The 26,581-nt window shown below is 37.6% G+C and overlaps 3 protein-coding genes across 5 annotated transcripts in view; 2 read left to right on the top strand and 1 right to left on the bottom strand.

Moving 5' to 3' along the window:
* Window positions 1-9,993, top strand: part of LOC114366392 (uncharacterized) — a 12,571-nt gene extending 2,578 nt beyond the window's left edge. Inside the window, 5 exon segments of the mRNA XM_028323256.1 lie at window positions 484-502; window positions 3,158-3,187; window positions 3,189-3,411; window positions 3,807-3,989; window positions 9,642-9,993. Coding sequence (XP_028179057.1) covers window positions 484-502; window positions 3,158-3,187; window positions 3,189-3,411; window positions 3,807-3,989; window positions 9,642-9,791 — 605 coding nt within the window. The 3' untranslated portion in view covers window positions 9,792-9,993.
* Window positions 9,994-15,579: 5,586 nt separating this feature from the next.
* LOC114366391 (uncharacterized) lies at window positions 15,580-19,058 on the bottom strand. The gene is made up of 3 exons (XM_028323255.1): window positions 18,664-19,058; window positions 17,140-17,367; window positions 15,580-15,858 (listed from the first exon to the last, which is right to left on the bottom strand). The coding sequence occupies exons 1-3, from the start codon at window positions 18,736-18,738 to the stop codon at window positions 15,580-15,582; spliced, it is 582 nt and encodes a 193-aa protein (XP_028179056.1). The 5' UTR covers window positions 18,739-19,058.
* Window positions 19,059-23,052: 3,994 nt separating this feature from the next.
* The window catches only part of LOC114366400 (xanthine dehydrogenase), a 31,825-nt gene continuing 28,296 nt past the window's right edge, over window positions 23,053-26,581 (top strand). For 2 of the 3 annotated variants that reach the window (XM_028323269.1, XM_028323264.1), the window contains exon 1: window positions 23,053-23,168. The gene's annotated coding sequence lies outside the window, so the exon portion shown is untranslated. The remainder of the gene's footprint in view (window positions 23,169-26,581) is intronic. The other variant, XM_028323266.1, reaches the window with a different exon arrangement.

Genomic DNA, 26,581 nt, shown 5'->3' with positions numbered 1-26,581 from the left:
ACAAAACAACAATTGCAAATTTTACTACTGTAAATAAAGATAATAGATAGATTTATTTACGTTTAAACCGGTAATGGCGGCGGCCGGGTGGCGGGGAGCGGTATAAAAGCACGTGAGTCTTTTAACCAATCAACGTGCACCTTGCCTTTGTCGGATGATTTAACGGCAAGACGCCGTAAATTAATCAACTTACTAAAATACATACGTTAAATAGTACATTTCAAATGCCGTTTATTATTTTCCGAGAGTTGATCAACTACCTAGAAAATTGATCAACTTACGAGTCTTGTTATTTTCCGGTGACATATATAATATAAAATGTGGAGGTTATATGAACCTATTTAGGTTATTCTTCATCCAGAGAGCGGAGTTACTTTGATGGTATTTCAGAAGTTAGGCGTAGTACCAGAACCATATAAATGAAAAAATCAGGAACGCATTTTTTAAACTGAAGCTGCTTTACAAATTGAGGCCATATTATAGGAGAACACCTCCGAGTACGGTTAGTTAATGCACTGGTATTATCGCCATTCGATTATTGTGACTCAGTATACGGGCCAAGACTAAATACTAATACGGCAAGAGCTATCCAGCGAGTCCAGAACTCTTGCATGAGGTTCTGTTTTAGAATACCAAGGCGAGACTTTGAACGCCTTATATGAACAAGGGAAGAATTTTAACATGAGTGCTAGAAGGGAACTTCATTATGCCTGTCTTACAAAAAGAGTAATTTGGTCAAAGAATCCAGACTACCTGTTTGAGAAGCTCTCATGGAAAAAAGATCGAAGCCGACAGAATTTGCGCTCAGTGGCACAGAACCTAATGAACTTACCTAAGTTTAAATCTCATCGGTTCAGGAGTTGTTTCAAGTTCAATGCAGCCAAAATATGGAATGATTTACCTCCACCTCTTAGGATTAAAATGTCTGACCAAGCATTCAAGATGAAATATAAGATAGCATTATTAAAGCGGCAGCTGGCTGCGGAGAATTTGAAGCAATCATACCTCAAAGACATAGCCCTGAGTCAATTCTTCACAATGTAGGTTCTTATCATATATTGCACACACACACACACACACACACACACACACACACACACACACACACGCACACGCACAGGCAAACACGGTAACAGTGATGCATAGTTTTTTATGTCAGCTAGCACCATTTCGAATTGCTCCAACTGTCACCTTCAGAGAGCTGGGCAAGGTTGAAAAACAGCGCAGCCCGGGACTTGCTCTCGAGGCAGCTTGAGCTGAACCTCATGGCCTTTTGTTTCCTGTATTTAATTTAAGTACTCTAGTTTTAATTTTAATTGTAACTTTTAAATTTTGGTTGTGGGAAACAATAAATGATTTTTATTTATTTATTTATTTATTTAGTATATCTAAATATTCAAAGGTGACTGAATGACATAGTGATCTACGCACAGCCCAAACGGGCTGAAATTTGGCATGCGGGTAGATGTTATGACGTAGGCATCCGCTAAGAAAGGATTTTACGAAACTCCACCCCTAAGAGGGTAATACGCGATCCACGCTTAAGAAGTCGCGGGCGGCCGCTAGCTAGTAATGAAGATGACACATGCTAGGCGCTAATACTGTGACAGCTTTTACTGCCATAGTAAATAGGTGCTATTTTTGCAACAAAAATGTAGCCATCAAAGTACATTTCTGTGATGACGACTGCAATAAATAATAACAAAAGATTGTACCTTGCAGCAGCAACAGTGCTAATCAATGCCACAATAAACTCCTTTCTCGAGCGCGGATTATATTTAACTATAGTACCTTACAACTTACAAAGCAGCGTTATAGCTAAAAAGCTAATAAGAGCTTGCATGTACTGCAGCTTATAGGAAAATGATTACTCTGAACATCAATGACTCCGAGTGTACAGCCAGAACAAGGGTGTGCTCGCCACACTATTTTTTTTTTTATCCACAACGAGGAAGCTCTTGGCCTGTATCTCATCTGATGGTAAGTGACGTTCAGGCCGAAGGTGGAAGCGAGCTTCACCCGGAATCTTCAACCACGGATAAACTGGCTATCTTACCTCTAACTGCCGGAACACAACAATGCTGTTAACATTGTTGTTATGGCGACAGACTTAGGTAAGATGGTGGTAGCTAGCCAGGCGGACTTAGAACAAGCCCTACCACCAACCAAACTGAACAGAAAAATCTGCCCTCACTGGGAATCGAACCCGGGACCTCTGCGTCTGAAGCAGGTGGTCTTACCACTAGACCACATAGTCTCACACACACTAGACTACATATCAGAACAGTATCAAACCCGCAACTGTTCTATTATGGTACCACCAGACACCAGAATAGCAACTGTCAATAAATTTAATAAAATGGTAAAGTGGCACGAATGACCAATTACGAGAATAACTTAGCATACTCGATATAATTAGAATCAAATCGCCACTTTGTAGTATAACTTGATGATGGGATTAATTAATTCAATACACCCATACTATGAAGTCTCGGTTATATTGAGCCCGTTACTTGGGTAATTCGAAATATTATGTTATCCCAACTAATATTATAAATGCGAAAGTAACTCTGTCTGTCTGTCTGTCTGTCTGTTACGCTTTCCCGCTTAAACCTCGCAACCGATTTTGATGAAATTTGGCATAGAGATAGTTTGAGTCCCGGGAAAGAACATAGGATAGTTTTTATCCCGGTTTTTGAAACAGGGACGCGCGCGATAAAGTTTTTCTGTGACAGACAAAATTCCACGCGGGCGAAGCCGCGGGCGGAAAGCTAGTATTTCATAATGTTGTTATAAAAATGTAATGTTGTAATTGAAATAAGTTTTGTAATTATACAGATTTCTAATATTATTATTTAAATTATAATGCTTGTTAGATTTAATCTCATGTTGCAATACCCTAGCAGGGTCCATGTTTTGGGTCTTATGTCTATACTAGCTTTCCGCCCGCGGCTTCGCCCGCGTGGAATTTTGTCTGTCACAGAAAAACTTTATCGCGCGCGTCCCTGTTTCAAAAACCGGGATAAAAACTATCCTATGTTCTTTCCCGGGACTCAAACTATCTCTATGCCAAATTTCATCAAAATCGGTTGCGAGGTTTAAGCGGGAAAGCGTAACAGACAGACAGACAGACAGACAGATAAGGACCGATTTTCAGCGTAAGAGAAGCAATCAAGCTCTTCCGAGTCTGTACGCTCCGTGGACTGCAAGAAAGGCGGCATCATTGTGCCCATCAAACGAGTAGAAATCCACCCCTCCTACGAATTCGGGAAGCCGTCATTTGACCTGGCCCTCATCAAGCTGGCTCGACCTGTCAACAATGCAGAATAAATCAAGCCCATCCAGCTGTCAAAGATTAAACAAGGCGTCGTCAGCGCAAAGTTCATGACTACTTACTGGCCGAGGTTGATTGTGAGTAAGATTTGTTATTTGATGTTTCTGATTCTCTTTTCCTATCTTATTAAGGAATCTCCAGATTCCTCCATGATGAAAAATCAGGCCAAAGTTTACGTTTTCGTCGTGTGTTTTTCCAAATCATCACGTCACTTTTTTATCATGCCGCGTGTATCGAAAACCATTCCGATCTGAAAAGAGGTAATGCTGACGCTGAAGCAATTTGTTTGGACATCTTCAGCTAGGCTATGTTTATGTTAACTAAATTAACTGCAGCACCATATGCTAGGCTCTGACAGAATCTTCTTTTATGTGGTAGTAACTAAGATCACAACTTTGGTGCCCAACTTAAACTGCCATAGGTAACTTGCATGGCTCAATCTTGCATAAACCACCAATATTATTAAACGCAGGTGAACGGCAACGTCCTTCCACACACAGCTAAGGAGCGTGTGAAGTATCAGAGCATGAGGGTGTCAAAACAGAAGCTGATTCCGTGGAAGACCTGTGCGGCCATGATGCGGGCCAGAAGTGCTGTCCTGGATGAGACCAGCTTGTGCCTGAAGCCAATAGCTACACACCATAGTGTTTGTATGGTGAGGATCTTCTTCTTTATCAGCCACAAGCTTCATGTCGAGAGCGTTAGAGACTGGAGTGAAGATGACCACTTGGGATGAAGGTAGAAGCTCACTTCCACCCTCGGCCTGATCATCAACTTTTATCAGGTGATATGCAGGCCCTGAGCTTCCTCGTTGTGGATAAATAAAGCCACACGTAGATGATACAGCCTATCAGTCTTGCTCATCATCATCATCATTATTTTCGGCCACAGGACGTCCACTGCTGAACATAGGCCCCAATGATTTCCATAGCGGCCTGCATCCAGCGCCTTCCTGCTACCTTTTTGAGGTCGTCGGTCCACCTTGTGGGTGGACGTCCTATGCTGCACTTTCCGGTACGTGGCCTCCACTCCAGAAGCTTACTGCCCCATCAGCTAATAGCTTACAATATTACTGCAGTTTATTATTATTTAGCGGCCTTATCTTGGTTAAATCTTAGTTAAAGCTTAACTGCCTCAATTTCACCTGAATGCAAAGAACTCAGTAAATGCATAATATTTACTTGCACTTGATTTTGGAGTGCATTTGAATGAGTATACTCTCCATGCTAGAAATAAATTCAAGTTAGGTGAAAAAGATCGACTTATTCCTGTCATGAAGATGTAGAAAAGACCATACATCTTGGTATTTCTGTGCTCATCAAAGTCGAAATCAAAAACTTTATTGTATCTTCTTCTTTTTCGTCGCTACACTCATGGCAGAGCGGTCGTGGTTGTCACACCTGCTTTGGTAGCAGGCTTCACAATCCGTCGCCATTCCTTCGCATTGCAGCCTTTCTTGTACACTCGTGGAGGAGTGGACCATTGAGTGCTTGTGACCTGATCGGTCCATCGCATGAGTGACCTGCCGCGCATTCTTGTGCCTTCAACCTTCAAGTCTAGTCGTTCAACAGATGTGTCGTCGATGTCGTCTATAGAACAGAGCTGCTCAACCTTTTGAAGAGTCGGGCCAAACGGTGGATTCAGTCGTTAACGACGGGCCACTTACATTTCCTATTTCAGTTACTCTCAAGACAAGCGCAATAAAATCTCTATTATTAAGATCAAACCATCTTGCGCGGACCACTTAAAATGGGCCTGGGGTTGAGCTGCCTTGCTATAGACTATTAAATCGTACTAACAAATCGTCAAATTGAAATTTAGCTTTGTCCTTTTCCTAAAGTTTCCTTTGCGTTTACATGTCTCATAATATTTTTGCCTTACCAACACCTTAACACTTTCCTGGAAAGTGAACTGCTATATCAATTAGGCTGGGTTGCACCATCCTACTTTGACTATAACAAACGTCAAAAATCTGTCAAACTCCATACAAAATACACCGGTTATCGTTATAACGATAGTCACGGTTAAAGTTTTGGTGCAACTCAGCCTTAAACTTCTTTTGTGTCTGGGTTACTGTCCGGGATAGTGTTAAATGGACAACAATTCTTCCACAGGCCGATGTCGGCGCCCCAGTGGTAGCAGAAGACGGTCTCTGGGGCATCACGTCAGGGTGGACCTCTCAGCAGTGCTCCATCTACCCCAGCCCTACCATCCTCACCAGAACTGCCATGCCACCGGTGAGGACCTGGCTGGAGTCTGTGCTGTAAAATTAGGAGTTGAGAGAACAAAACTACTTGTGTTGTTAATAATTTAAAAGAATGTTTCACCTTTAACTGACGAGAAACTAAAGTAGGGCCAACGAGAAGCGATACCAAATGTAAACAAACCCAATGTCATGGGTGAACTCGTCTGACTTTGACATATTTTGGCGGGAGAACGAGACATTGCGACAAATACACAAGATGGGAAGAGACAGAATATATTGTCAACTCGACAGTCGTATCGACTTTTTGTATCGCTGCTAGTTGGCCGTACTTTAGAGAAAATAGGAAATCTATTTGTTTGGGGATCACCACGGCATTTAATCTTAACAAATGCCTAACATTATTGTGAAATGAAGAGGTTAGAATGTATTAAAATTACTTTGTATTTTTGTAAAAAAAAAACTTTAAACAAACGTTACAGAGTTTTGCTTAAACTAACACCATAAAGTAGTTCACTATCACTAATCCAATTTTTTACTTCTGACTTACTTTCAGGTAAAACTAACTTACTGTGGATAATGTTTAGTTTTAGAAATGAAGATAAAGAAACAATAATTTTATTAAGTACAAAACATAGTCTAAATGGAATTAGGAATTAATAAAATTAGTTTGTACTATTTCAAACAAAAGCTGTTAATATCAATCAAACTTATAAATAAAATATGAAAATTTAGGATAACCCCATTGTTGTACCATATACTTATTTACTTATACGTATCCAATGTCAATGACATAATTAATTATTTACTAAAGATTACTATTACATATTTAGGTTTACGGCAGCTATGTCAACTTATTTGAACAACCATGATTGTTTAATAAAGGATTTAGATACTGTTGACTGATATAAATCAGCGATAACGTAACGATCACACGATCACACATGGAGAAGCTATATGCCCCGTTTCCACGAAGACGGAGCGGAGCGGAGATGAGCGGAGAAGGTGACGGGCGGACGATTTTTTCTGTACAATTTGACAGCAGCAGCGGCGCGGTAGTGAACGTAGCTGTGCGAAGCGGAGAAGAGATGTGAATGTACGGGACTGTTCTTACCTCTCGTTCCCACCGCTGCAACTCCTGTGTAGCCAGGATCTACAGCTTGACCGCCAATAAAAACCCAAGTGAAGGTCACGTTTCGTCCCTCGCATGACTAACTATCCTTTCTCAGTCTTCTGGCGATTTGATAATCGAACTTAACTGAAAACCCGTGGTTTTGAGAATGTGGCAAAACTAAGATAGGATAGTTAGTCATGCGAGGGACGGTTTGTCCCAATGTCAAGATGTGGAAAAAATGAAATCTGATTGGTTATTTAAAACACTTCTCCTCTCAGCCTTGGTGGAAACCTGGGCTAACAGCTATAAAAACAATGGAATATGCCATACAATACGGTATTGCAATAAAGACGTCATCGCGGTAAGTAAATACTTACGTAGAGCTTTTTGACATTCCACAATTACAAACACAATGTGTAGGTATATGACCTTACTACGAGTAATACTAAATCAAATAAGGAAGGTTATTTTTATACATGGAAACTAACCTGTGAAATGATGTAATATTATTAAAAATACGTAAGTAACACGACCTGTCTGTTTGACTACCATGTCATACATGCATGCATGGACAAACTTGGCCTACACTGGTTGGGTTTTATTGGCGGTCAAGCTGTAGATCCTGGCTACACAGGAGTTGCAGCGGTGGGAACGAGAGGTGGGAATAGTCCCATCTCATAACATGTCATAAATCTTCCATTTCTTTGAATTGGTTGAGATAGACTCAACTTTCAATTTCTATAATCATCATCATATTTTCAGCCATGGGGACCTCCCATGGATAGAGACCTCCATGATGATGACTGCTGAACATAGGCCTCCCCCAATGATTTTCATATTGACCGGTTGGTAGCGGCCTGCAACCAGCGTCTTCCTTTATGAGGTTTTCACTCCCCCTTGTGGGTTCAATTTCTATATTAATCGTAAAAAGACAAATAAAATTATTAGAGAACACATTTAGAATTTAACTTTACAAGTCAAAAGGTTATGAAAATTCATACTTACTGAAAAAAAAACCACGTGGGCGAATCTGACGCAAGAAGCTAGTATTTTAATCATGTAGTTGTCACGATAGAAACACTTAGTTAAATCAATATTTACATGAAATCACACTTTTAAGTGTGACCTGTGGTGTGACGTTTGTTATCAGTGACGTAAAAATTCAATCTCTACATGATGTTACAACTGCAGATTCTAACAACGCAATTTTTTTTTTAAAACTAGATGTCAGGAAAAGGGTCACTCAATCCTACAAAACGGGACTATTCCCAACTCTTGTTCCCACCGCTGCAACTTCTGTGTAGCCAGGATCTACAGCTTGACCGCCAATAAAACCCAACAGTGAATGTCAAGTTTTTCCCAGGGGAATGATAAACTGTCATTCCAGCCGCAAAGAAAGGTGACAAAACAAAGGTTTACCTAAGACGTGACGTACGACCTGACGTTGCCCTCGGTAAGACAAATGAGTCGGGAACGCGGGACATTACTGTCGATATTTGGCCTTTCTTGGACTGACTTATCCTTTCCTGGACTAACTTGTCCTTTTCTGGACTAACTTGTCCTTTCCTGAATTAACTTATCCCTGGATGGGTACCTACTGGCGGTCAAGCTGACCAGACTACATATCAGTTTTGATTCTGATAATGTGACTGGGAAAGTTCGGGACTTCCAGAAATTCCAGAAATGGCACGCGACAAAATAAAAACAAAGAATTTGAAGCTCTTGATACTTTGTATTAATTTATTTGTATGTGTATAAGGCAAAGAATACACGCTGTGTTAATTAAACAGGAAAGTAAATAAATGCACAGACTGTCAACNCACCGCTGAAACTCCTGTGTAGCCAGCATCTTCAGCTTGACCGCCAATAAAAACCCAAGTGAAGGTCACGTTTCGTCCCTCGCATGACTAACTATCCTTTCTCAGTCTTTTGGCGATTTGATAACCTAACTTAACTGAAAACCCGCGGTTTTGAGAAAGTGGCAAAACTGAGATAGGATAGTTAGTCATGCGAGGGAAGGTTTGTCCCAATGTCAAGATGTGGAAAAAATGAAATCTGATTGGTTATTTAAAACACTTCTCCTCTCCGCTTGGTGGAAATCTGGGCTAACGGCTATAAAAACAATGGAATATGCCATACAATACGGTACTGTAGGAAAGACGTCATCGCGGTAAGTAAATACTTACGTAGAGCTTTTTGACATTCCACAATCACAAACACAATGTGTATATGACCTTACTAATACTAAGGGCTGATTTTTCAACCGTCGGATAACTTTTAACTGAAGAATAAGTTTGGCACATTGACAGTTTTAGTACGGGAAATATGTCAAAATGACAAGGTTATTCTTCAGTTAAAAAATATCTGACGATTGAAAAATCAGCCCTAAATCAAATAAGGAAGGTTATTTTTATACTTGGAAACTAACCTGTGAAATGATGTAATATTATTAAAAATACGTAAGTAACACGACCTGTCTGTTTGACTACCATGTCATACATGCATGCATGGACAAACTTGGCCTACACTGGTTGGGTTTTATTGGCGGTCAAGCTGTAGATCCTGGCTACACAGGAGTTGCAGCGATAGGAACGTGAGGTGGGATTAGTCCCATAACATGTCATGAATCTTCCATTTCTTTGAATTGGTTGAGATAGACTCAACTTTAAATTTCTATAATCATGATCATATTTTCAGCCATGGGGACCTCCCATGGATAGGGACCTCCATGATGATGACTGCTGAACATAGGCCTCCCCCAATGATTTTCATATTGACCGGTTGGTAGCGGCCTGCATCCAGCGCCTTCCTTTATGAGGTTTTCACTCATTCTTGTGGGTTCAATTTCTATATTAATCGTAAAAAGACAAATAAAATTATTAGAGAACACATTTAGAATTTAACTTTACAAGTCAAANGTTACTGTCCGGGATAGTGTTAAATGGACAACTTCGTGTACTTAATAAATTGGGACAACAATTCTTCCACAGCCCGATGTCGGCGCCCCAGTGGTAGCAGAAGACGGTCTCTGGGGCATCACGTCAGGGTGGACCTCAAAGCAGTGTTCCATCTACCCCAGCCCCACAATCCTCACCAGAACCGCCATGCCACCGGTGAGGACCTGGCTGGAGTGTGTGTGATTAGGAGACGAGAGAACAAATCATACTTCTGTTGTTAATAATTTCAATTCAAAAATTTCAAAAAACAGAAAATTAACCACATTATGAAGAAAAAATTTACTTTGTATGGATTTTTGACGAATTTCAATATCTAATTACTGCATGTGATATACCATTAAAAAGTAGAGAAGCTAGAGATGTTTTTAAGATCATAGGCAATCCACTATCACCTTTAATTTTTTTTTAAATCGAATTCCTAGTTGAATTTTTTATCGTGGTTCATACTTTTGTTAAACTTTGGCGGCTCGTAACTAGCTATCCAATCATTACCTGGATCTGAATTTTTTATTTTATTTGACTGAAGACATATTAGATATTAATATCAAATAATAAAAGCGGTTTAAAACACACGAGAAAAAAAAATTTAAGCAGTTTTAGGTCAAATTTTGGAAAAAATTAAACAAAAACAAAAAATATCAATTTAAAAAAAATTTGCTCACTTAGGGTCAAATGGGCGAACATGTATTCTTTAAATAAATGTTTTTTTCCTATCTTCTTTTATTTTTTTCTATTTTCATCGAGTTTTTATTTTATATATCCCTCATGCTGAATTTCATAAATCCGAAAGAACTTTATTTGAATAGTTCTAAGATGAATAGTTAATTGACGAAGTATCAGTTTAGTGAATCGTTCGTAGGCGAAATACGATATCTAATGATGACTTGTGCTGTCGACGAATCGTACGCCGGTGAAAGGTTCTGTTGGCGAAGCGGCGATATACGAAATGTTGTGTCGGCGGGCAGTCATGTGAAGAAACGAATGTCGGCGACCAGTTCCAGACTCGGGTGAACCCGTCAGACTTTGACATATTTTGGAGGAGACATTACGACAAATACACAAGATGGGAAGAGACAGAATATATTGTCAACTCGACAGTCGTATCGACCTTTTGTATTGCTGCTAGTTGGCCGTACTTTAGAGAAAATAGGAAATCTATTTGTTTGGGGAACACCACGGCATTCAATCTTAACAAATGCCTAACATTGTGAAATGAAGAGGTTAGAATGTATTAAAATTACTTTGTATTTTTGTAAAAAAAAACTTTAAACAAACATTACAGAGTTTTGCTTTAAACTAACACCATAAAGTACCTAGTTCACTATCACTAATCCTATATTCTACTTCTGACTTACTTTCAGGTAAAACTAACTTACTGTGGATAATGTTTAGTTTTAGAAATGAAGATAAAGAAACAATACCCACATAATTTTATTAAGTACAAAACTTAGTCTTTAAATTGAATTAAATAAATAAAATTAGTTTGTACTAAGATTTCAAACAAAAGCTGTTAAATATCAATCAAACANTTATTTGACTGAAGACATATTAGATATTAATATCAAATAATAAAAGCGGTTTAAAACACACGAGAAAAAAAAATTTAAGCAGTTTTAGGTCAAATTTTGGAAAAAATTAAACAAAAACAAAAAATATCAATTTAAAAAAAATTTGCTCACTTAGGGTCAAATGGGCGAACATGTATTCTTTAAATAAATGTTTTTTTCCTATCTTCTTTTATTTTTTTCTATTTTCATCGAGTTTTTATTTTATATATCCCTCATGCTGAATTTCATAAATCCGAAAGAACTTTATTTGAATAGTTCTAAGATGAATAGTTAATTGACGAAGTATCAGTTTAGTGAATCGTTCGTAGGCGAAATACGATATCTAATGATGACTTGTGCTGTCGACGAATCGTACGCCGGTGAAAGGTTCTGTTGGCGAAGCGGCGATATACGAAATGTTGTGTCGGCGGGCAGTCATGTGAAGAAACGAATGTCGGCGACCAGTTCCAGACTCGGGTGAACCCGTCAGACTTTGACATATTTTGGAGGAGACATTACGACAAATACACAAGATGGGAAGAGACAGAATATATTGTCAACTCGACAGTCGTATCGACCTTTTGTATTGCTGCTAGTTGGCCGTACTTTAGAGAAAATAGGAAATCTATTTGTTTGGGGAACACCACGGCATTCAATCTTAACAAATGCCTAACATTGTGAAATGAAGAGGTTAGAATGTATTAAAATTACTTTGTATTTTTGTAAAAAAAAACTTTAAACAAACATTACAGAGTTTTGCTTTAAACTAACACCATAAAGTACCTAGTTCACTATCACTAATCCTATATTCTACTTCTGACTTACTTTCAGGTAAAACTAACTTACTGTGGATAATGTTTAGTTTTAGAAATGAAGATAAAGAAACAATACCCACATAATTTTATTAAGTACAAAACTTAGTCTTTAAATTGAATTAAATAAATAAAATTAGTTTGTACTAAGATTTCAAACAAAAGCTGTTAAATATCAATCAAACATAAGAAAATTTGGGATAACGCCATTGTTGTACCTATTTACTTATACGTATCCAATGTCAATGACATGGGTAATTAATTATTTACTTAAGATTAGCATTACATATTTAGGTTTACGGCAGCTATGTCAACTTATTTGAACAACCATGATTGTTTAATAAAGGATTTAGATACTGTTGAATGATATAAATGAGCGATAAGGTAGCGATCACACGATCACACATGGAGAAGCTATATGCCCCGTTTCCACGAAGACGGAGCGGAGCGGAGATGAGTGGAGAAGGTGACGGGCGGACGATTTTTTCTGTACAATTTGACAGCAGCAGCGGCGCGGTGCTGAACGTAGCTGTGCGAAGCGGAGAAGAGATGTGAATGTACGGGACTGTTCTTACCTCTCGTTCCCACCGCTGCAACTCCTGTGTAGCCAGGATCTACAGCTTGACCGCCAATAAAAACCCAAGTGAAGGTCACGTTTGTCCCAATGTCAAAAGGTGGAAAAAATTAAATCTGATTGGTTAATCCAAACACTTCTCCTCTCCGCCTTGGTGGAAACCTGGGCTAACGGCTATAAAAACAATGGAATATGCCATACAATACGGTCTTGCAATAAAGACGTCATCGCGGTAAGTAAATATTTCGAAAGTGGCATAAAGCATTGGTCATACTAAGGTATGTAGTAGTATTTTTAATTTAAAATGCTAAATATATCTCGAAAATGACTAGGTACTTGAAAAAATTACTTGCCTTCGAACCCATAGGAGTATCTAGGTTTCTTCATGGGGGGGGACTGGCCCCTGATATGCCATAAATTATCACGGGGATTAGTATCATAGCTCACAAGAGTTAGTACTATTAATTATCATCTTCAAATCAGTTGCCCAACATCCTGGGGTTCGGGCCTACCACCTTTTGCCCTCATTCATTTCAGAACGCCATAATAAATATGAAAAAAATCCGAGGTTGATTTCTAAATTGACTGGATTATTGGATCATCATCATCATCATCAATTCAGCCATAGGAAGTCCACTGCTGAACATAGGCCTCCCCCAATGATTTCCATGATTATCTGCTATACCTATTATTTGATGATAATTAGGTACCTCTAAGCACAGAATAAATCAATTTGATAATCGAAAAGAAAGGTCGTGATTTTGAAGTCCTACTATTTTGAAGAGTTAACTTCAAGATTAATTATGTCTTCTGTCGTTTTGTTTTTTATACTCAACATCAAATAAATCGCACCTTCCGCGACGCGAACTTTAAAGATTTTCTCCTGACACAACCATGGTGCCCCAACAATATTGGTGTTATTTGAAAGCCCAATAAATATCCTTAAAGAAAAACACATTCAATTTCATAATAAATGATTAACATATACCATAAATGTGACTTGAAAAAAGACCTCACTTTGGGCTCACCTCTGGGATCAATTAGACCAGTTTTTTTTGTTATAAAACCAAATAATGATCTCACATGTCCTCTTTAACAGATGGATAGCGATTAATCCCTACTTAACAGTTTTATAGCGATAAAAGTTGTCTCAAGCGTAACTACCTATTTTTTAAAGAAGTGACTCTGGATCCTTCTAAAGACACATTTTTGGGGTAAAAACTTTTCCTATAATGAAATCAAGTTTAGAACTAGGCTTTTAAATAATGCCAATATTGGAGAGAAGTGGGGATGCATACGTTTAATAGTGCTTGTCGCGGGAGGTGCGATTTATTTGACGACGAGTGTATTTCACCTGCATAACGAAACAAAGAACTCTGTTTATTTGCAAACAACGGGGAGAAAGACGAAATGTTTTTTGACATTCCACAATCACAAACACAATGTGTCTATGACCTTACATAAACTAAATCAAATAAGGAAGGTTATTTTTATACATGGAAAGTAACTTGTGAAATGATGTAATACTAATAAAAATACGAAATTATAACGACCTGTCTGTTTGACTACCATGTCATACATGCATGCATGGACAAACTTGGCCTTCACTGGTTGGGTTTTATTGGCGGTCAAGCTGTAGATCCTGGCTACACAGGAGTTGCAGCGGTGGGAACAAGAGGTGGGATTAGTCCCATAACATGTCATGAATCTTCCATTTCTTTGAATTGGTTGAGATAGACTCAACTTTCAATTTCTATAATTATCATCATATTTTCAGCCATGGGGACCTCCCATGGATGGGGACCTCTATGATGATGACTGCTGAACATAGGCCTCCCCCAATGATTTTCATATTGACCGGTTGGTAGCGGCCTGCATCCAGCGCCTTCCTTTATGAGGTTTTCACTCACTCTTGTGGGTTCAATTTCTATATTAATCGTAAAAAGACAAATAAAATTAGGTATTAGAGAACACATTTACAATAAATTTAACTTTAAAAGTCACTTTGTTTTTGTTTGATTGTTTTTTGATAATTTGGTACTAAATTAGAAATTGCGAATGAAAGATGTTAAAAATAAAACAGAGCATAGTAATTATGTTTCAGTATGTTTGTGTATTGATTTTTTTTCTGGGTTTTGTTCATTTCATTTCAGCCACAGGACGTCCTCTGCTGAACATCGTTCGTTTCAGCCAAATGACGTCCACTGCTGGACAAAGGCCTCCACCAAGGATTATCTTAATGAACGTTCCTGCGCTGCCCNACGATTTATTCGAATGATTATGAGTTTCGATCATTAGTATAGAAAAATATATGAAAACAAATATTAGTAAAAACTAAGTGTAGGTATGATTAGTGATATTATGAATATCAATGATTATGTTTTTAAATATGTAGGTTTTAAATTTTTTATGAAGAATGATCATTATGGTATGAAATTGTATGAGAAATATTTTCGGACCTCCAATGATAGGAATTGAAAAGTTATGTAAGAAAATGCGCTACCGTTTACGTTAGGTGTGCTCGCTAGCGACTGCGTAAAAAAATGACATTAAAATGTATGACATATTGTGCAGCGCCCCTAGTGGCTACTTTCAAGAAATAAAATCTTCATAGATTTTTTTGACGTACTCGCTAGCGAGCGCACCTAACGTAAACTCATGGTAAGCACACTGAAGAACGTAATACCTAGGTACCTATAGATTTTTTCAGGCATCATAGTGAAGAAGCCCAAATCTTCTTAAAACCACAATTTAACTGTTCTCTGTCACAAAGTTACATACTTAATACATATTATTATATCGTTATCAAACAGCTTTTGTTTATTCTGCACTCGATTAGGTTATTTATTATGTCTTCGTGAGAACTTATACCAAAGTATAAACGATAAGTACCTATTTATTTTTAGATAAAAACTGATATCACGGAAACGACCGCGCCTTAATGTGCATTAACTCTGGACTAAATAGTCTAGACCTAAAAAACTGATACAGACAAAGTAGGTATAAGTACTTAAACTTGCTCTTAAAAAAAACAACAGCTACTTACTATCCTCCAATCTGGTCGAGATAGCTGTACACCAGGCAGCCGTGACGTCACATCGACGCTCTGGTACGGACGGGGCGATCGCGGGAAGGTGTGCGGGAAAGTGGGAGGGAGAGTCGTAGTTAAAAACTGAACCATACTCACATGATAAACCTATCAGAATGAGGGCAAGCCACCACGAGGTTTTCAGCAGCAGAAGCAACGAGCCCAAGATGGTGAAGAATGTCACAAAGATGCCATATGCGAAGTACGACAGCACCAGACCAGATAAACGCTGGAAAACAAAACATGCAATATTAGGTAGGTTCTGCCGAAGGTCCAGCAGTACGTAAATTAGAGATAACCTCAGGGACAGTCTGTTTCAAGAGGGAATTCTGGAGGCCAGAGCGTTGTTATTGTGGATAACCAATAATAAGTAAGCCTTTTACAACTCTAGGTGTATACCTTTCTACTCTTAATTTTATGTTGGATTCAAAAAAAGGATAGTGACTCAAAATAATGCTTTACATTTGAAAGATTAAGTAGGTTTAATATTATTTTCAAGACAACACTAACCAAATACATCTATGAATCAGTGATACTCGTAAGTCATAATACTTAAGTACTAATCAAAGGTTCTTTATACGTGAAAACAATAAAAAGTCCTGACTGTGAAATTTTCACCAATTGTAGAGACCTTACCTTTCATAAAAACTTAGGTAGGACAAATTCAGAATTTTTCCTTTCAATCTTTAGGCAATTACAGACGTATTACCTAAATGAATAAATGTAAAGAAAAATAAGGTCCTGAAAGACATTTCCTCATACTGCCTGAAGTAGGTATGCAGCAGAAGGCTTTATAAAATGGATTAATACGTTTGCTATCAATTGTTTTGTGGTAATGAGCAGCAGACAATTAATACAGCGGGTCGCAAAGCCACGATTTTTAAGTTTTTAAAGTGTTGTGATTTATAAAACAGCAGTAAGTTTATTTGTCTCATTTATAAGCAGCAAAGATACTTTTGCGGGAGGTGCCTGGATGCGGGCGGCGCAGAACCTTGGGGGAGGCCTTAGTCCAGCAGTGGATATCTTTCGGCTGAAACGAACGAAAGATACATTTGACCCAGGAAAGGTCGTTGTGAAAATCGTTGGAGATCTTCGTCAAGCAGTGGACGGTACATGACGGTACTATGTTGAAACGAAGGCCACCACTGTATCTAATGCTGATGACTTCGGACCGACCATTCTCGTAACTCTCGGTTTGCGTCCTCCCTCGTATAGAAATCGACAAAATGATGCGGGTTGCGTTCACAATTGACCTGACCGTTGACCGCAGAACGCATAGAGTGTGGAAAATCCTCAAGAGTTTCTTTGTAGGATAACGCGTTGATTAAACTAGACTAGCGCCCGTATTCACAAACGATGCTTGTCTAAGTGAAGCAGCAAATCGAACGCACAGTGTTGAATAGAGCTCTGTGATTGGTTTGTGTGTCACCCTGTGCGTCCACGCGCACTGTGAGACCTCACAGTAAGTAAATATGTTGAGTACGGGCGTTAGAGGAAGTATTAATCGAACCTTCTGAACTCCAACAATCAGGAATGTGGAAGTCATGGCCAAAATCAACGCGACGAGCAGGATTATTCCCAGGACCACCTGCTTGGAGCCCGGGTTGACGTCCAGGTGAACCAGGCCTAGGAGGTGCTCGGTACGGTTGTGCAAGTACGAGTAATCCTTATTGTTCGGACCTATTGAGGTTTCGCATATGAAAGTGAGCGACGTGGCCGATATTCCGAGTGAGAGCACCTGAAAAGAGATGTAAGATAATTTAGTCTGTATCCGACGCCTAGCTTAAGCCTAGGCACAGACCACCGACTTTTAGTCGGCCGATAGTTGGGCCCGATTCATTTGTATGAAGAATCTGCCGATACTTAGATATCGGTGTAAAGTGCGCACTATTATACGTACATTTCCATGCTGATTAACAGCCCGACACAACTATCGGCCGACAAAATGTTTGCAGTCTGCGGCTAGGCTAATGGTGATAGGCTGTCAAACGTCGTCATGGGTTCGATTCCCGCACTATTGCGATGAAAATTTACTTTTATTGGTATATGAGTGTTATCAACTGATTTGTATTGTATAAGCCGTATTCGACGCCTAGGCTTAGCCTAATGGTGTATGTGTACCAGGCTGCCAAACGTCGCGGGTTTGAACCCCGCACAACAATGATGAAAAGTGTTGCTGAGTGTTTTCTGTTGGTTTGTTGTATTCATTAATATCAGCCTCTGTTTTCTATTTATTATGATTATCATATTCTGTTATTAGGAGGATATTTTAATAGTTGCAATCCTTACATTTAAGCAGTGTGCTGTGTGTGGTTATGATGACTTAAACAAATAAGCTTCGTAATCTTTAGGTATAGATACTTAGGTGTATTTACCTAAGACTAAGGAGACGCTGACGTCATGGTTATGGAAGGATTTACAGACTACAGCTGCATTGCACAGGCATGTTTACATTTATAACAAAGTATAAAGTTACTCGTAAATACAAGCTCGTTAGATTCAAGATTGTATGTTACAATACAAACAGTTTTATCGTGTGTTATTTTGCGATACTCATGCTGAAACGTGATGGCAAAGAAATATTAAGTATTTTGAGATGGACCTCCCAGGGCCAACTGCAGACCACCCAACTCCTTAAAAAAACTTAAGCAACCCTATTGTGTCTTGTCATGATACTGGCTTCTAGATTATGGTAAAAGCTTGTTTTCAATGGTTGTAATTAAGTTTTTGTAACAAGTTAAGTTTCATAATTAGTTAACTGTAAAATCTAATGCGCGTAGATAGATACGTCTATGTGGCAGAGAAAAGCTCAAACACTACGCGAAAACTCCACTGAATGAAACGCTCTACTTACGGTTAATTGTCACTTACATATTCAAAAACTATATTTAAAGTACTCCACGCAATTAAATATGTGAATAAAACAATGATAGGTATTTTAATAGGTACTAGGTATAAACAAATGTTAAAACAACCATTAAATTAAACAAAAAAGAACTATGAAATTGCAAGTTAACATGCAGATTTAACTTACCAAGGTGAAAATACCTATTAAAAGGCACCCCACGTCTAATTTCACAAAAAAACAACACTTTCCAGACCAGCACATGTTTGTTAATTGCTAACAATAACCACTGTGATACAATACCCAGTGAACTCGCCAGTTTAGTTTATAACTCAGTTTTCCGTAATGACTCAAATGTGGTGAGAATTTAATTATTCCCTACAAGTTCATTTGTTAATAGTGAAATAAGATAGCGTTAAAACAAATATATTGGGAAACATAACATCCGAAATTTGGAATATCTGTTTAAATTAACTGTTGGATAATGATAAGAAAATTTGCAGACTAACGTGGTGAGGAGCGCAAAAGAACTCCTCGAATGTCCTCAACAACAACTCAACATTCGTGGCACTTCATGGGTACTTCCCCTCCTTTTCTTAGTAGCCTACTTGCATAAGGCATGCCGCTGAAATTTGATAAACAGAGACCTTATTGACGCCTGTCAGCGATTCATCCAGGGCTGGATTTAAAAATACGGATTAATTTATTAACCAATTAACTAGGTATAACAAAGGTTTTTTAAAACTTTACAATATTTCTAGAATACTAGAGATGTAGATAAATATTGTTTTAATTGTTATATATTATCGTTTAACTTTTCAAGCGCAGGTTGATTCATACGAGTACTATCAAGACTGGGAAGTTCCCAGATAATAAGTATTCCCAATATAATTTTTATTATCACTCCACAGCATTTTACAACAAAACTTTTATAACGATAAAAATAAGATATTTACCCTCCCGACGTTATTGTAAAATCCCAATATACAGGGTGGCCAAAACAGTGAGGTCTAAAAGAAAAATTTATCAATCAAGTACATCAAGGTGTACCTAAATCCCCCCCATGTATGTCATACGATTGTGCTTAGTTTAGGAGATAGAGTTAATTTTGTGATAATTATTTTAAAATTTTATGACCTAGTTGGCTTTAAACATTTTTATCTTTTATTTGGGTTGACTTTTTTCAGATTTCTTTTTTTCGACAGATTTGTTATTAATTGCAGGTGTTTGAAAAAAATAATCACCTTCCTATCTTTGATTCAACGTACAAAAGTTTTGCTAGAAACATTAAAATTATGCTTTTATCAGAACACTATCAAATTTTCAACTTAAAAGTTTAGGTAAAAAAAAAGAACTTCCATAGGTCCAAAACCGTTTTAAAAACTGCGCCGTTTTCTAAACATTCATAATAATACAAAAAACATGTACTTAATGGGCCACTATTTCCTGTAATCGGTCCACTAAAGTGGTAAGTCGGAGATTCCGTTACATGTTTTTGACTTTCTTAGAGTGAATTAATATTGGGAATCCTCTAAGTTTACATTACGTAGAACAGATTTAGAGCAGTAACTGGACAGAACATGTTTTTATTCCCAACGAGGAAGCTCTTGCCCTTCATCACACCTGGTGGAAACTAATGATTAGGCTGAAGGTGGAAGGGAACTTCAACTACAAAGGAACTATGGCTTCCTACCTCCAAATTCCAGAACACATTGTTATTTTAAGTAAGTTTTAATGAACATAAACCAAATATCCCTCCTTCTTCTTCTCACTGTAGTAGGTACCTATTTCAAGACTAATAGTAAAATGTAACAACTTCGTCTGTCTTCAAGTGGTAAGAGGTAAGCTTCAGAGGTCCCGGGTTTGATTCCCAGTGCAAGTAAAATTTTCTGCTCGGTTTGGTTGGTAATAGGGTTTGATCTAAGTCTGCCTGGCTAGCAACTCTATTTTCCTAAGTCTGTCACTATAACAAAAATGTTAATAGCATTACTGTATTCCGGCATTTGGAGGTAGGAAGCCATAGTTCCTCTGTAGTTGAAGTTCCCTTCCACCTTCAGCCTAATCATCAGTTTCCACCAGGTGTGACGAAGGGCAAGAGCTTCCTCGTTGAGAATAAAAACATGTTCTGTCCAGTTACTGCTCTAAATCTGTTCTACGTAATGTAAACTTAGAGGATTCCCAATATTAATTCACTCTAAGAAAGTCAAAAACATGTAACGGAATCTCCGACTTACCACTTTAGTGGACCGATTACAGGAAATAGTGGCCAATTAAGTACATGTTTTTTTGTATTATTATGAATGTTTAGAAAACGGCGCAGTTTTTAAAATGATTTTGGATCTATGGAAGTTCTTTTTTTTACCTAAAATTTTAAGTTGAAAAGATAGTGTTCTGATAAAAGCATAATTTTAATGTTTCTAGCAAAACTTTTGTACGTTGAATCAAAGATAGGAAGGTGATTATTTTTTTCAAACACCTGCAATTAATAACAAATCTGTAGAAAAAAAGAAATCTGAAATAAGTCAACCCAAAAAAAAGATAAAAATGTTTAAAGCCTACTAGGTCATAAAATTTTAAAATATCACAAAATTAACTCTATCTCCTAAACTAAGCACAATCGTATTACATACATGGGGGTGATTTAGGTACACCTTGATGCAAGGAATCAAAATTTTTCTTTTAGACCTCACTGTTTTGGCCACCCTGTATATTCCCAATTTCCCAGCAAATACAAATTAACTTATTTAATCTTACTTTTATATTATGTATAAGTTTTCATTTAAATAAGTAATTAGGTAATGTGTTTTCGAAATAGGGCCCTGTAGAACTATAATAAACAAGTCGTCAGCTATTGGTGCTTATCGCGGTCACAACGTGCTAAACATTCAAATCTTTGAGTCCCTTGTATTTGACAAAAACTATAAATAATCATAAATTAGTTACTTTAGTACAACAACCATCAAATTGTTTTGAACCGTATCTCGAACAGTTAACGATAATTTTACAAAATAGAGAGTTCCGTTGAACTTGTAGACCCGTATTACGAAACGATTCTCGATTCAAACTCCAAAATTATTTTTTGCGATTGGTTTAAGTATGTAAATGAATTTAACGATTAAAGGGCTTGAATTTATGGCGGAAACTGTCGAGTTTTGAGTATGGTTTGATAATGCGGGATGAAATTTATGGCCTTGTTTTTGTTTAGTCACAAAAAATTTACCCGAGTCGCCGCGCGGCGGGGACAGCGCCATAAAAAAATGGAGACCAAATTGTTCCGATATTTGAACATGAAAATAAACATACTTATCTCAAAATAGCCAAATAGATTATCCAAACAAAGAGCCAGCTATGAACGGCAATTAGTTATTTAAATAAAAATGACCACTATTTTTGTCCAGATTTTGTTTCTCACTCATTTCTACTATTACTGATAAGTATAATGAATAATACAAAATATGATTTATTTGCTTAATTAGCTCACATATTACATTTCACATCATAATGTATTTGAAAAGCTAATGACTGATTGACATAGGTTTTATGTAATTGCAGTCAGTAGCAGAACGTCTGATTTGTGAAATCTAACAACCACCTTTTTATTGTTTACAAATTATTACAATAAACAGATTTTAAATTATTGTAATCGGAACCTATCAAAATTTCAAAATTCCTGTGAGGAAAAAACATTGAAGGAGGCTGAGTTGATAGTTGCTAGTTTCCCGTTAAACTTACTTATCTATCAGGTAAAACCTAAATAACTAAATGCACGTACACATACACACAGATTTGTTCTAATTATTATTATTTTAATACGAGCATCATTTTATTATGTAGCATTATTAATTTACTATGTATAATTATGTAGGTATTCATTATTCAACAACTATTCGTACATTATTGTTCATAATTATATTTAAACGGTCTTGTTGACATGCGGTTTAGGTTAGTGTCCGTGACTTCCATTGGGCGTGGGACACACTGAAAAACAACGGTCGTGGCCTTCCCCACCGTGGGCCACGGCATTTATGCTGAGCACAGTCCCATTGCGATGGGCATCGCTGTTGCGACAGGGTAGCATTGCTCAGTTCACTTTTTATTTCCTTGTAATATTTATGTGCTATTTCTGTCTTTTTTCCAGATCATCGTAATAAATGTTTCTTTCTTTCTTTATGAATGCCATTATTTGACTCCTAAATACTCGTAACATAATAATAAACGCTGTCACTTTTTATCAGTGAAGAATTTATTTATTTTGCATTAACAATCATACATAAATCTAATTTTACAAGTTACCTCGTTGTGAGTAAATACAACATAACGCATCACATTAAAAAAGTTAAATAAAATAGATCAGTATTTTAAATGAAATATTTACTTGTAAAAACTACTGGAAAACTTGTTAAATTTTACCGCCACTGCCAGAGAGGTTGTTTACTTAGTTTAAATTCCAAGCCAACCAATAGAGGGCACTACACAGATATATCTGTGGGGCACTTGCACAGATTACTTATTTGGGCACTTGATCCGATACATAATTCCACCCACAGAGATCATAATGCTCAACGTGTTTTTTCACTAACCTATAATAAAAATACGTGTGAGCTTGTTAAAATAACTATACTGACAAAATATTATGTTGTTTTAAGTGTTACATAAATTTTATCAGTTCGAATGGTAAAGTGAAATTTTAGAACGTAAGTAGTTCTGTCAATAGTTAATACATAGAGAAAAGTAATACATAGGAAATAGAGAACCCTCTCTGTCAAAGGATGATGGGCAGGGCCGCGCCGCCTCTGTGTGCGATGTGTGCGGCGCACACAGGCGCCAAGACAATAGGGGCGCCGCGCCGCTACTGCCACCTATTTTTTTTTAAATGGAGTACATATTGATAAGTAAGTAGGTAAAGTATGCGCAAGCGCAACAAAACAAATATTACGCTTACTAAACAAGTCTCTCAATATTTATATGTTTATTATGATTCACGTTTATGGTTTCATTTTACGCTTAGGGTTTTAGTTTAGTTTACACTAGCGGCCGCCCGCGACTTCGTACGCGTGGATCCCGTTTTACCCCCTTCATCTATCTTACGCGGTTTAGATTTTTTCATACATGTGTTTTTTCCCGCAAACTCCCGTTCCCGTGGGAATTTTGCAATATCCTGTTGTAACTAAACTTTAAGTTTACTAAGGTACCTGCTTGCCAAAAAGCGTCTAACTTAAGCGGTTTTGATTTTTTATACAAAAGGATTTTCCCGCTAATTCCCGTTTCCGTGGGAATTCCTAAGTATACTATAACCTGCCCAGGAGTATGAAGAATAATTGTACTAAAGTTCGTTAAAATCCGTCGAATAGTTTTTGTTTCTATAAGGAACATACAGACAAAAATTTTACTGATTGCATTTTTGGCATCAGTATCGATCACTAATCACCCCCTGGTAGTTATTTTGAAAATATATTTCATGTACAGAATTGACCTCTCTACAGATTTATTATAAGTATAGATTACTTACGAGCTCAACGTTAAAACGGCGGCAGTTCTTTTGAACCATAAAGTACTAGTTACATATTTTGATTTTGAACCGAGGCGCCGAGTTTGTAATACAATTTTTTTATGACTATGAGTGAGTTTATGAACGCAACCCGATGCGATGCGTGCGAGTTGCGACACAAACGGGATGGGGTCCCGGGAATTCCCCGCCACGGGGATTTTAACGAAANAAACCTAAAATTCGAACGCCAACTTTTTGCTACAGCGCTCTTAAGCTATTTTATGTTGAATTAAAGAAGAATAATGGTGTAAAAATCACTTTGATTTTTGGGTATTTCGCGTTCTTTGAATTTGTGATTTCTTATTGTAAAATGCTGAAATCTAAGAATTTTATATTTTAATATTTTCTCAACTAACTATTTAGACGACGAAATTGCCTAATTATTTATGCCTATAACATATTTGTAATGTAACTGGTTAATGATTGTAACGGGTTGAAAAAGTACTGTTTTTGCGCTAAACGGCGTAAACGCTCTTAAGTATGATCTGCTTATTAGAGGAGTTACTGGTATCACACTAACTACGTTACGAGTTCACTACACAAATACAATTCGGAGCAGTAATATAACTATTTGTATGCGATCCGATTTATCTAATTAGTTTGAAAATATGAAAAGTGATAGATGAAGTAATTGCTTGCTTCTGAAATATATTGTAACGACGGACAACTACGGAACCCTACACTGCGCGTGGCACGACACGCACTTAGTAAATTTTAGTTTTTTAGATCCGTATTTCGACTGTCTCAGATCTGACGTAATGCGAAGTCTTTCTGAATATACTAATGAAAGTATCTTTATTTCTCCTAAGCCTAGGCGCAGACCACCGATTTTTAGTTGGCCGATAGTTGGGCCCGATTTTAATTTGTATGAAGAATCGGCCGATACCAAATCGGTGTAGTGTGCGTATTTTCATACATGTCCATGCTGATTAACAACCCGACTCAACTATCGGCCCACTAAAAGTTGGTGGTCTGCGCCTAGGCTAATACTGAACTATCTATCGTGAATGTCCAGGTGCTGTCAGCGGTCCTGCAGCGGCTGGCCGAAGAGAATGAGATCCCGGTGCTGATGATGCGTTCCGTGCTGCAAGCGCTCACACTTTACCCCGCGCTGGCGCCGCTCGTGCTGAATATCCTGCAGCTTCTGGTGGAGAAGGAGGTCAGTCATGTTGTCATCGGTTAGCTTATCGNTAAAAACATTTATTTCACAATTATCTCTATCAATAATTATAGAGTTAAGTTAATTAATAATCATAAAATGGACATGTATGATACTTCGGTTACACAAAAAGTATGTTTATCTTCGAACGCAACCAGATCTGAGGCTGGTGGCCATAGTAAATGTTGTTCGTCTTGGTAAGACCTTTCAAATGACACTACAAACATAACTATTGGAGTCGGGTACTCGGGTACCAATTTGCAAAAAAGTATGTTTATCTTCAAACACAACCAGATCTGACGCTGGTGGCCATAGTAAAAGTTGAAAGTTGTTCGTCTTGGTAAGACCTTTTAACCCTATACTTGGCAAAGACGGTTTTGGTTAATATTTGTGATTTAGACTATAAATATTGGATTTAGGACGAGTAAAAATCATGCAAAAAATACGAAAAAAAATCTTAGGTATGTAGTTTTGGAAATATAGTATGTATCTTTAAGTGCACATTGCCAGCTTTGTAGTAATTTAAAAAATGGTTTATTTGTTAGTAAAAATTAGTTATTTAAATGAAAATTACTACAAAACCTTAAGCTATTCCTTATTTGAGAAATAAAAAATAAGTATCTTTTACAAAAAACTGAAAACAAAGTAAAAAACCCACTTCAAAGTCTGTAACGCCTTGCAAGTATAGCTGCATTTGGATGTATGAGAACCAATCCATCAGCGTCGTTGGAGTACCTCCTGAACCTCACACCCCTCTTACCATCCTGGAGAAGCAAATGCAGATAGGACACATAGGAATTCTGCAAGAGCATTAAAAAATACGAGGGGTATTGACGCCAACTGGTACCGAACTGTCTTCACGTCTTCGATTGAAGATAATTTTATACCCACCAACTTACAGTGGAAACGCAAGATAGCGGAAATGGATCTCTGGAACTCTCTGGGAAACTATGCAGCAGTCGAACTGGCTGAAATTCTTCAATCACCAGCTTTATAACCAGAAGCATGCAGCAGCCTGGATAGGCTGCTCGCTTTTTGGGGGTGATCTGGGTTGTTTGGAGTAGGAAGATAACCACCCAAGAGAATCAGGAGGCTAAGTGCGGCTTCTAATTCATCAGCTGAAGTGTCACCGCCACTAACTTTCGAACTGGTTCCAGATTTTGGAACCAGAACTAGCATTTTGCGCGCCTGATTTTGTTGCTGCAGCACAAAGTTGTCCAAAAAACGACATTCATTATTACATGAATTAAAACTCACATCGGCATATAATTTACAGCTTTAAATATTACTAACTAATAACATGATCCCTTTTTTATGTGATAAAATCTATGAAAAAAATCATAAAATAATGTCAACGAGCACCTGGCAATGTGTCTTTAAAGATACATTCAAAATTGAAA

Source organism: Ostrinia furnacalis, unplaced genomic scaffold (genome assembly GCF_004193835.3).
Source record: "Ostrinia furnacalis isolate ACB-3 unplaced genomic scaffold, ASM419383v2 OfSCF0631, whole genome shotgun sequence".
Classification (NCBI taxonomy): domain Eukaryota; kingdom Metazoa; phylum Arthropoda; class Insecta; order Lepidoptera; family Crambidae; genus Ostrinia; species Ostrinia furnacalis.
Note: the sequence above shows the minus strand (reverse complement) of the source record. Positions and strands in the feature narration are given on the sequence as shown.

What these genes read in the sequence shown, in the direction of transcription:
- LOC114366391 (XM_028323255.1), bottom strand. Translation starts at nt 18,738, where the DNA reads ATGTGCTGGTCTGGAAAGTGTTGTTTTTTTGTGAAATTAGACGTGGGG. An exon ending in TAATAGGTATTTTCACCTTG is followed by an intron (nt 17,368 to 18,663) that starts GTAAGTTAAATC and finishes ATCTCTTTTCAG; the next exon opens with GTGCTCTCACTCGGAATATC. An exon ending in TGATTGTTGGAGTTCAGAAG is followed by an intron (nt 15,859 to 17,139) that starts GTTCGATTAATA and finishes TTTGTTTTCCAG; the next exon opens with CGTTTATCTGGTCTGGTGCT.